Genomic DNA, 12397 nt, shown 5'->3' with positions numbered 1-12397 from the left:
TATACTTGCCCACATAGTAAGTGCAGCCTAGCTTCAAATAAACTCAATACCTGAAAACAGATAAAGAGAATCCCAGATTGCAGTGTTCCCAAGTACATAAGAGACTGAGAAATTATTAAGAGACACATAGAGTGGGTTTGGAAAAAAATTCTTGAACTATAAAATACATTCATCAAAATTAAAATAATGAAAGAGATCCATAGCAAACTACTCAAAATCAAACTGAGGATTACTAAATTGGAAGATATATCATTAAATCTGTAAATATTTTCAAGAAGCACAGAAGAAACAAAGGATAGAAGATACAGAAAAGAGAGTAAGAGACAAAGAACATATTTTAAAAAAAGGTCTAGCATACATGTAATTGGAGTCCCAGGAGAGGAAACAATAGGGCACAAGTTATACTTAAATAAATAATCATAGGAAATATCCCAAGACAAGTGAAAAATAACAAGCAATATATTCATGAAGTCATATAAATCCAAAACAAGTAAAATAAAAGGAATTTTGCACCTATACACATCATAGTAAATAAAACTAAGGAAAATCAAACAGAAGGAGAAAAGAATCTTAAAAAATGGAAACATACGCAACAAACAATGGAATGAAAAGACAACAGAACAATATGTTTAAAGTACTGAGAAAACTTAATGACCAACTAGTTATCTATTCCTAGTGAAAATGGTCATCAGAGAAAAGGGTAAAAAAAAAAAATCATTTTTAGATGAAAAACTAAGAGAATTCATCACAAGCAGATTGTTTCAGTAAATTAACTCAAGACAATTCTTCAAATTAAAGGAAAATGATTCCAGATTGAAGCTCAGAAGTGCAGAGGAAAGAAGAGCAATAAAAAAGCTGAACATGTGGCAGGGGGCCAGCCCCGTGGCCGAGTGGTTAAAGTTCTGTGTGCTCCGCTTCGGCAGCCCAGGTTCTCGGGTTTGGATCCCAGGCGCTGACCTACATCACTCACCAGCCACGCTATGGCAGCATCCCACATACAAAACAGAGGAAGACTGGCACAGATGTTGCCTCAGGGCTAATCTTCCTCAAGCAAAAAAAGAGGAAGATCAGCAATAAATGTTAGCACAGGGCGAATCTTCCTCAGTGAAAAAAAACACAAGCTAAACATGTTGGTAAAAGTGGATGAATATTTTTAAATAAAACATTAATAATAATTATCTCAGGAATTTAAGTATATAAGTGATTAAAGTACACAGAAATAATTGAATAAATGTTGGGAGGGGAATAAGTGAAGTTAAAGGGTTCTAAGACCTTTGTGATAATCAGGAATGTGGTAAAAGTATCAATTAACATTAGAATTTCATAAAATCAAGTTTGCATATAAGGTAATTTGTAGATGAATACTAAAAGAGAGACACCCTAGGAAATTAATAGAGAAGGGAATGAAATAATAAATAATAAGTTATCAAAAAGAAAGAAAAAAGGGGCAAGAAATAAGAACATACAGCAAATGGGAAGCCCATTTGGACACTAATCTCATTCATGAGGGCTCCACTCTTATGACCTAATCACTTCCAAAGGCTCCACATCCACATGCCAACACACTGGGGATTAGGTTTCGACGTGAGTTTTGGAGGGGATGCAAACATTCAGTCTATAGCAAGGACCTATTGCCATAGTCATTGGAAGTCAAGTGTGTTCAATGCAGCCCCGAGAGAGACTACTAAATTGACTTAGGCTCATCCCTAGTCTGGAAGCCACTACACTTCTACTCTATTCCTAGTGAAAATGGTCATCAGAGAAAAGGGTAAAAAAAAAAAAAATCATTTTTAGATGAAAAACTAAGAAAATTCATCACAAGCAGTGATTTTATCTTAATAGATGAAAGATTTAAATACAAAATAATTGTAATGAATTAAAAAGTCCAATTAAAGGACAAAGATTGTTAACCCAAGGAAAGCATCAAAGACAAAGACATAAAGGATGAATGTCATGGAAAAGGTTGTGAGGATAGAGAGGTCACATTAACCACCTTTTTTCCTTCATTCTAATAGGTTGCAAATTTTGTTTCTATTTTGCCCATTTTTGCCTTGCTATGCATAAAATGCATTTCACATAGAGGAATGTATGCTACCAGTAATAGAGACTGTTTTAAAAGAAAGAAAGAATGTAGGAAGATTTTGGAAATGGGGAAGTCTACAAATATTAAAAGCATAAGAAAGGAAGGATTTCATTCAACAAAACCTAATTATCCAATGAAACATACTGGTTTTCTGAAACTGAAAAAACTATATACATATATATATATATATATATATATAACATACTATAACTAAAAGAAGTGTTCGTTTCTTCCTTAACAGAAAAATAAAAGGGACAAAATTAAAACAAGCTCCCAGCTTTGTTACTTTTGTTTTCTCTTTTACCTTCAAAAATTACTGTTTGATAAATTCCCATAATACAGGAAAGAGTTAACATGCAGGTCTGTGACTGCTATCTTTAGAAAGACCCGCTTGCAAGGTTGGCCCTTGTCTGGGATCTGAGATCTTAAATATCCAGAGAGATGCCACCATTCCCTAACTAATAAGTGTGGCTCACTGTGCCTAAACTTTTCGTATAAACGATGTGGTTTTGCTGAACACCTGTATTCCCTCTGAGAGTCTAGAACTGTGGTATGTGCAAGGCAGAGGGTCCTTACATGATCAACTTCTAATAAAATCCCTGGGCATTGAATCTCTAATAAACTTAGCTGGTAGAGAACATTTCACACATGTTCTCACAACTCGTTGCTGGCGGAATTAATTGTGACCTATAGGGCTCCACTGGGAGGGAGCGAACTCTTGGAAGCTTGCACCTGGTTTTGTCTGTACTTCACCTCATGCACCTCTTCCCTTTGCTGATTTTGCTTTGTATCCTTTTGCTGTAATAAATCATAGCCATAAGAATGAGTATATGCTGAGTCTCCTGAGTCCTCCTAGAGAATTATCAAATCTGGGAAGGGCTTGCAGGCCTCCACTCCCCTCCATGTTTAAGTAATTTCTGAAAAACTCCCTATGTTTGTGTGTTACTAGAACATAAAGATTAAAATTGTTTTATGAGAAGTATTGATCAGAAGAGGACTTCAGAAAGGAAATCTGTTGAACGGGAAGAGTGAAAAGCATTGCTATTAGCTAACTGAAATAAAAGCAATTGTTAAAATTAGTAAATACAGGAGAAATTGTGCAGATCAGCCAGAAGGTGTAGAGAGAGAGCATCAGACCTTGTACGGAGACCAAGGTAAAACAAGAAGAGAAAACAAGTAGAAGTGTAGTGGCTTCCAGACTAGGGATGAGCCTAAGTCAATTTAGTAGTCTCTCTCGGGGCTGCATTGAACACACTTGACTTCCAATGACTATGGCAATAGGTCCTTGCTATAGACTGAATGTTTGCATCCCCTCCAAAACTCACGTCGAAACCTAATCCCCAGTGTGTTGGCATGTGGATGTGGAGCCTTTGGAAGTGATTAGGTCATGAGAGTGGAGCCCTCATGAATGAGATTAGTGTCCTTATAAGAAGAGGCCCCAGAAACCTCCCTCATCCCTTCTGCCATTTGACAACACAGCAAAAAGATGGCTGTCTATGAACCAGGCTCTCAACAGGTATTAAATCTATGGGCACCCTGATCTTGGACTTTCCAGTCTCCAGGACTGTAAGAAATAAATTTCTGTTGTTTATAAGCCAACCAGTCTATAGCATTCTGTTATAGCAGCCCAAATGGACTAAGACACTCTCCTACATTAAAATAATAGACAGATAAAGTGAAAACTTATGTGCAAATAAATTATGCATTAATTGGATGTAGGGCCATGCATAGTCTAGTCAGCTCTACCTTGCAGGAACAACAGGGAAGGAATTTAAGAGAAACTTATGCTACATAGAATTAGATCACAAGTGAAAAAAAAGAAAACGAGTGTGGTTTCTTTTGTTGACTCTAGTTAAGTCCAGTAAGATGTAGTAAGTCACATAGAAGGGCACAGTTCACTCTCCACACCCTATGTAGATCAGCCTGGAATTCAAACAATCTAGACAGCCTACTGCTTGGATGGCTCTTCCAGGAAGGCTGGCGTGCCCAGAACAGGAATTGGAGCAGGAATGTCAACAAAACTCATAACCGCATTCAACCGAAGGACATGATGTCAGTAGGTAATTAAACAAAAAAAGTAATATTGCATTTATCTAATGGAATAACCTATGAAATTACAACTAACTTTATTTTGAAGTATAAATGACATACAATGTCCTATTAATTTCAGGTGTACAGCATAGTAATTTGATATTTATACACATTATAAAATGGACCACCACAAGCGTAGTTACCACTTGTCACCATACCAAGTTATTACAATATTATCGACTATATTCCCTATGCTGTACATTACATCTCATTACTTATTATAACTGGAAATTTGTCCCCATTCACCTATTTCACCCACTCCAATCCCCCCCAGCTCCTCTGGTAACCACCAGTTTGTTTCCTATGAGTCTGTGTCTGTTTTGTTTTGGTGGTTCATTTGTTTTGCTTTTTAGTTTCCACAGACAGGTAAAATCATACACTATTTATCTTTCTCTGTCTGACTTATTTCACTTGCACAATACCCTCTAGGACCATCCATGTTGTCACAAATAGCAAGATTTCATTCTTTTTTATGGTTGAGTAATATTCCATTGTACATATACATTTTCTTTATCCATTCATCTATCAATGAACACTAAGGTTGCTTCCATATCTTGACTATTGTAAATAATGCAGCAATGAACAAAAAGGGGTGCATATATCTCTTCAAATTAGCGTTTTTATTTTCTTCAGATAAATACACAGAAGAAGAATTGCTGGATTGTATGGTAGTTCTACTTTTAATTTTTTTGAGGAACCTCCATACTGTTTTCCATAGTGGCTGCACCAATTTATATTCCCACCAACAGTGTACAAGGGTTCCTTTTTCTCCACATCTTTGCCAATACTTATTTTTCATCTTTTTGATAATAGCCATTCTGACAGGTGTGAGGTGGTATCTCATTGTGGTTTTGATTTGTATTTCCCTGATGATTAGTGATGTTGAGCATCTTTTCATGTGTCTGTTGGCCAGCTGTACGTCTTCTTTGGGTTAGTAATGGATTTCCTTCTCATATAGTCTGGGTGCCCCTTAAACCGCTGTTTTTCTGATGTGCTCCAGGGCAGGAAAGCCTGCACTCAGGCCCCTCGGTGATACTCCTCCCTGCTGCAGGTCCGTGTGGAGGGTGCAGTCTTCCTCTCTCCTACCCATCGCTCTCGTTTGCTGTGCAGAAGCTGTGCAATCAGTTCTTCTCAAGGAGGAACTGCTCCATATGCAGGTGTAGATTCAGCGTGTCCATTCGAGGAGGTAAGGTCAGGGTCTTCCTGTGCCCCTATCTTGGACCCCTCCATCATGTCTTCTTCACAACTAACTTTTTCATAAGCATATGGTATGCTTTACTTACAAGCAGTAAGATGAAATAATACTGAGACATTTATATTAGAAAGCCAACTTACCTATATAGAGAGAAGATTTGTGTGTGGGCACAGAATCATCAATAAAGGCTGTTCCCAGGGTATAGAGAGGAGTTCCTCCTGTTCCAAGCAATAGTTGTCCCAAGATGAAGACATACAAGTAGCTAGAAAGTGAAGAACTCGAAGAGGTACAACCGGTTCTATTCCTTGTTAAGCAAGTATCTTTAGGGGAAAAAAATAAAATTGTGAATTTATAGAAATGTAGCTAGTAATTTAAATATCTTACAAATTATACTTGCCTAACATAACCTTCCTTATTTCTTCCAATCGCTTTGATTATATTTAAACTATTTTAAAATACATATATTACTAAAGAAAAATTATGAAATATTATCATGTCAAAATTTAGAAAATATACAACAAAACTGAGAAATATTAAGAATCAAAATTAAAATATTTTCAGGTAAATTAATACAAACACAATTGAAGCAAGTGGTACCAGGGATACCAAGGATGGTACCAAGCAAGTGGTACCAGGATAGTTTTCAAACTAAGGGGAAAAAATTAGCCTTTATTTTTTTCCAAGTCATAAATACAATATAACCACCATACCAATCAACATCTTAAACACATTTTAAAAGTATACTTAGGTAATAGGGTATTTGGACCAAAAGAGTAATTCCCAATATTCACTACAGTATTCACTGCAGTAATATTTGGAAGTTATATTTAGTTCTTTTTTACAGCTCAAACTATTTTATTAAATTTACTTTTTAAAGTAATCTTTCAGTCTATAGGATAGTCTTTTGAATACCATCAAAGCAAAAATGATTATCTTTAAAATTTGATTAAAATCTCTTTTAAAATCACATTCAAAGGCTGGTTATTATGGTAAATCCATATTTTCTAAACTCAGTTGATAATATTAATGAACTAGGATGTTATGAAAAATATATTCCCAGCCCTTTCCCTTTGAATCTGGTGTAGTATTCAGGAATTTGCATTTTAACAATGGCCTCAGATAATTCTATTTTCATTTCCTTTATATCAGATCCAGATTTATTATTTCCTGATTGATGAAATAAGGCCCCCAAAGCACCAAACTTGAAGATTCTTTAACTGGTTCATGGTCATCAAATCTTCAGATGCAAGTTCTATGCATAAAATAGGGATTTTTTAAATTTCAAATTTACAATATACCCGATAATATTGTATATATTCATGTTGTAAGAGGATGATGAATATTTTGGCAGATAATTTGTATTTATAACTGAGTTGGGTTAGCATTATTTGTGTTACTTCCCTGGCCACGTCAGACACATGACTTCTAATTCCTGATTTAAATATTCATTTTCCTAGTAGTAGATTAGACGAACAAGTTCTTATTATTTGACATACTGCAAAATTAAACATATTTACATGCATTTCTTGGTTTACTATTTTTTTCTATTTCTTTTTTATAACAGGTAAATTGCCTTCTTTATAAGAGGAAAATATCTTTTTGCAGTAATCTGGTAGACATTTGGATTACATGGGTATTCTACCGGGTTTTGGTCTTTGTTTCCAGAGGAAGTAATCCATGGGATTTCAACATGTTTGTTTAAACAAATTTTAAATAGCACAGAAGAATATCAAGATAAAAACAAAACTCTGCCTTACTCCCACCTGCCTCTATTTTATGCTCTCCATGTGACTCAGATGGAGGTAATAACCCCTTCTATCAGATCCTTTTATCATTTTTCAGACATTTTCTCACATTCATATGTTTTATATTTATTTACATTTTTTACACATGTATGGTCATACTAAACATACTACCCTTATCTTCAACAACTTCCAGCTTTCACTCAGTATGTCCTGGACATCTTTGATGTTGGAACTTATGGTTGTACTTAAATATCTTTGTTGGCACTGTTATAATATTCCATCACATAAATGTCCTGTGATTTATTTACCTACTCCACAACATATTTAATAATTAATAATATAACATATTATTAACATTATTATAATAGACATATATTTAGGTCATTACAAAGAATGTGATGAAGATTTTTAAGTTTATCTAGGCATATCTGTGCAAGCCTAAGCAAAAAGTTGAACTGCTAAGTCAAAGTGCATAAATATTTGTATCTTGATATTGCCAATTGCCTTATCAAAGAGTTATACAAATATAAAATTCCACCAGCAATGAAGCAACACTTTACATAATAAAACTTAAATCATTATCAATCTCACTGGTTAAATATATACATATATATATACACACACACATACACACACAAACACAATTTTTTAATTTTATTTTTTAAAATCATCAATGAAATTAAGCATTTTTCCATATGTTTATTGGCTATTTGCATGTTTTTTTCTGTGAACTAACTTTTCAAATTTATGTCATAGTTTCTGAGTTTGAATCTGACTTATGAAAGTCTTCCCTTCTCCATGATTACGTATAAATTAACATGGGTTTTATGCTAGCACTTTTGTTACTTTATTTTTACTTCATATGTAATATATTTCAGTGAGAAAAGACAGGAATGCAGCACTCTGTTGGATTAACCAAAGAGCACAGATTTCATTAAATTTCCTATGTGTAGGTTTATTTCTGGATGCTTGTTTTGTGTCACTGATCTTTGCTGTCCCTCTCCAGCACAAATCTCCTGTAACTACTTCAACTGTCTAAGGTTTGAGGGTATCAATATCTCAGCCCACTGTAACACTTCTTACAGTACTGTGCATGAAAGGCTCTGTAACAGTTATCAGATCTTATTTTATCATTTCTCCCAAATAAACAAGGACTAAGATCTACTTATAAAAACTATTGTATCCAATACATTACTCTCTTTGTATTATTTCTGAATAATTTCCCCTTATTGCTTTTGTTAGAACTGATAAAAGAAATGACATTTCAAGCCACAGAAAGGCATAGATGAATCTTAAATGCACATTGCTAAGTAAAAGAATCCAGCCTGAAAAGGATACACACTTTATGATTTCAAGTATACACCAATCTGGAAAGGCAAAACCATAGCAATGTAAAACATGAGTGGTTGCCAAGGGTTCGGGCAGATGGCAAGAGTGTTAAATAGATGGAAGCATAGGGTATTTATTTTTAGGGTGGTGAAACCACTGTACATGACACTATGTATTTGTCAAAATCCATTGACCTTTACAGCACAAAGAGTGAATATTAACATATACAAATTTTTTTTAAAATCATTTAAGAGGTCAATAGGTTCCAGGATGAAATGTAGAATGTGATAAAAGGATCTGAGCATAATTAACACAAATGTATCAAACAACCTTACTAAAAAGTGTGGGGAAAGGGTGCTGACCTGAGTAACTCTGGAAAAGAGTGGAGTCTGCAACACTGAAGGCAAAAGGAACTGTCCATAATCACTGTATTCTAAATGATAAAGTTAGTTCCCATTGTCTAATTAAAGAAACCAGGGCCCCTTGGAGAAATGGCTGAATCTAGGACTGGGGCAGGAAATACACAGGACGAACCTGGAGTATCTCATAGTGCCAAAAAGTAAGGAAGCAAAAAAATCCACAATGATGGACGTGTGTCAAGGGACACAGGAACCAACTGAAAGAATTCCAGGTAGCCAAGGCTGGAATAATTTGAACAAGAAAATAAAGTAGCATTAGATTATAACCCAAAGTATAAAAGATATATCCATGCATCCACCCTGCAAAACAAATGATTGAATAAATAGATAAATATGGGAGAAGAGACAAATCTCTAGGGCAGAAGAATTCCAAGTAATTTATGTAGATACCCCACCCTCAAAGAGGTGGTGCATAACACCCCACTTCTGAAGTGTGGGGTGCACACAGTGACTTTCTTCCAAAGAGTATAGTATAGAAAGTGGGGGGAAGAAAGAGTGACTTCACAGTGGTTAACCTGACAAACACTACCTCAGCCAGGTGATCACCAAGAGTGATAAGTCATGTTGATTGCAAGTACCCTTGATATCATGTGATGAGAATGGCACTTTGCCTGTGTGATTCTCCCCCCAAAACCCATAACCCCAGTCTAACCATAGGAAAAACATCAAACAAATCCCAGTTGAAGGATCTTCTACAAAATATCTGACCAATACTCCTCAAAACAGCCAAGGTCATCAAAAAAAAAAGAAAAAGAAAAGTCTAAGAAATTGTCACAGCCAGGAGGAGCCAAGGGGGCACGACAACTAAATGTAATATGGTATCCTGGATCAGATCCTGGAACAGAAAAAGGACATTAGATAAAAATCGAGGAAATCTGAATAAAGTATGGGCTTCAGTTAATAAGTATAAACATTAATAGATGATGTATCAATATTAGTTCATTAATCATAAGAAATGTAGCATACAAAGCAAGATGTTAATAATAGGGGAAAGTAGTTGTGGTGTATATGGAAACTCTATACCATCTTCACAATTTTTCTGCAAATCTAAACTGTTCTAAAAATCAAGTTTATTAAAAAATTTTTAAAGTATAGAATAAAATGACCAATTACAAAAAGATTTAAATTTTCATATATATTAAGAATAAGTAAATAAAAATATATAGCACCAATTTTAATTAAGCAGATACTACTGGGGATGCAAGAATAGATAGAAAGAGGCAAAACAACAGACTTTAACTTTCGTGTTTCTCAGTCCAAGAAAGCAAATTGTTAAAAATAAGCAAGGATAGAGTAAACTTAAAAACAATGTAACTAGTAACACTGAATTGAGGAAAACATGCCAAACTCTGTTCTCTGATAAAACTGGCCTTCCATTTTTAGGTCCCATGGACAATTCCAAAAAAACTGACCAAATATTATGCTACAAAAATATCTATACACATTCCAAAGAGTAAATAACAAAATATTCTATGACCAAAATGAAATAAAACTAGAAATTTATAACAGAACAGAAAATGAAAAGCCCTTCTATCTGGAATTTTAAAAATTTAAAACTCTATTAGGGCTGGCCCAGTGGCATAGCAGTTAAGTGCACACGTTCCACTTCGGCGGCCCAGGGTTTGCTGGTTCGGATCCCAGGTATGGACACGGCACCACTTGGCATGCCATGCTGTGGTAGGCATCCCACATATAAAGCAGAGGAAGATGGGCATGGATGTTAGCTCAGGGACAGTCTTCCTCAGCAAAAAGAGGAGGATTGGCAGCAGATGTTAGCTCAAGGCTAATCTTCCTCAAAAAAAAAAAAAAACCTCTATTAAATTATTCTCAGATCAGAGAAAATCAGAATTACAAAATATCTCAGAAATGATGAATACTAGAAACAATATACATCAAAATTTATATGCTATAACTAAAATAGCACTTATAGGAAAAGCACCTAATTCAAATATTAAAAACTGAAAGAAAAAAAGAAATCAAAATTAAAAATATATCTCACATTAATGAGTTACCCCCAACACTAACACACCAGAGCTAGATGAGCTCATCACAGAGTATCTACGCAGGAAATAACATGCAAAGGGACACCTACAAAAAAATACTGAAAAGGGCAAACAATTAAGAGGCCTCTCTAATTAAAATGATAGAGATTTTAGCAAATGAATAGAAATCTGATTAATAGAACGAAAAGTAATAAAATTAGTCAAAAGTAAATCCTTTGAAATAATCATTAAGTAAACCAGTGCTAACATAACATAAAAAGAGAAATTATATATATATATATATATAGAAAAAATACATGAAAAAAGAAATGAATTATAAAGAGAGGACACTTTTAAAAAATCACCAGGGGCTGGCCCCATGGGCGAGTGGTTAAGTTCGCGCGCTCCGCCGCAGGCGGCCCAGTGTTTTGTTGGTTCGAATCCTGGGCGCCGACATGGCACTGCTCATCAAACCATGCTGAGGCAGCGTCCCACATGCCACAACTAGAAGGACCCACAATGAAGAATATACAACTATGTACCGGGGGGCTTTGGGGAGAAAAAGGAAAAAAAATAAAATCTTTAAAAAAGAAAAAAATCACCAGTCTACTTAGAGCAGATTTCTAGCAAATAAATATGAAAATCTAAAATGGTTAATTCCCAAGCCCAGATAGTTTCAGAGATGAATTTTACCAAACCTTTAAATATTAAATAATAATAATGACAATAATCATAATAATAATATGCCTAATGCTACTCAAACTATTCCAGAACACAGAAGAAGGATTAAGAATTACCAATATATTTTTATGAATTGAATACAAATTGATAACATGTGAAAAAGATTAACAACAAAAGAAACCCACAGACCAATCTCATATGTGAATATCAATGCAAAAAAAAATCATAAATTAAATATTAGCAACAAAACCCAACAACATTAAAAAATACAGCATGACTTTTTAAAGAAGCACACTAGCAAATCTATTAAGAAAATTTAATATATTAGATCTAATTAGAAAAATCACACAATCACTTTCATAGATTTTAAGTAGACATTTGACAAATGTCAACACCAAATCATATTATCAAAGTAAAATAGGAATAGATATTTAATTAATGTGATCAAATATATGGGTACATAAGTGAGTATACATACACATGTATGCATACGAATTCATACATACGCATATACACATACATACCACCAAAATCGTAAGTAGGACAAGGATGCACACTATCTCTGCAACTTTTCAATACTGTATTAGAGGTAAAGAGAAAGGAACTCTCGAGGCCTATGAAATGGAAATCAAGACGTAAAACTCTCTCTGTTTGCAGCAATTATAATTGTCTTTCTGGAACACTGAAAATAATCAATGGAAAAACTACTTAAAAACAATAGAATTTACTAAAGTAGAAAAATATAAAATTAATATACAAAAAAAATCAGTGGGCTCCACATGCCAAGTTTGATGATGTGATGGAAGAAAAACCAATTTATGATAGAAAAAACAAACTAAATACACTTAGAAACAAATTGGAACATCCTACAT

The 12397-nt window shown here is 34.5% G+C and overlaps 1 protein-coding gene across 2 annotated transcripts in view; it reads right to left on the bottom strand.

Annotated features, from left to right (window-relative positions):
• The window catches only part of SLCO4C1 (solute carrier organic anion transporter family member 4C1), a 61788-nt gene that overhangs the window by 22514 nt on the left and 26877 nt on the right, over window positions 1-12397 (bottom strand). For both annotated transcript variants that reach the window (XR_011525663.1, XM_008507006.2), the window contains exon 3: window positions 5510-5689. Coding sequence is in view for 1 of the 2 variants with exons in the window: in XM_008507006.2 (XP_008505228.2) it covers window positions 5510-5689 (180 nt within the window). In the remaining variant the exon portion in view is untranslated. The remainder of the gene's footprint in view (window positions 1-5509; window positions 5690-12397) is intronic.

Source organism: Equus przewalskii, chromosome 13 (genome assembly GCF_037783145.1).
Source record: "Equus przewalskii isolate Varuska chromosome 13, EquPr2, whole genome shotgun sequence".
Taxonomy (NCBI): domain Eukaryota; kingdom Metazoa; phylum Chordata; class Mammalia; order Perissodactyla; family Equidae; genus Equus; species Equus przewalskii.
This window is presented reverse-complemented; position numbering and strand designations above follow the sequence as displayed.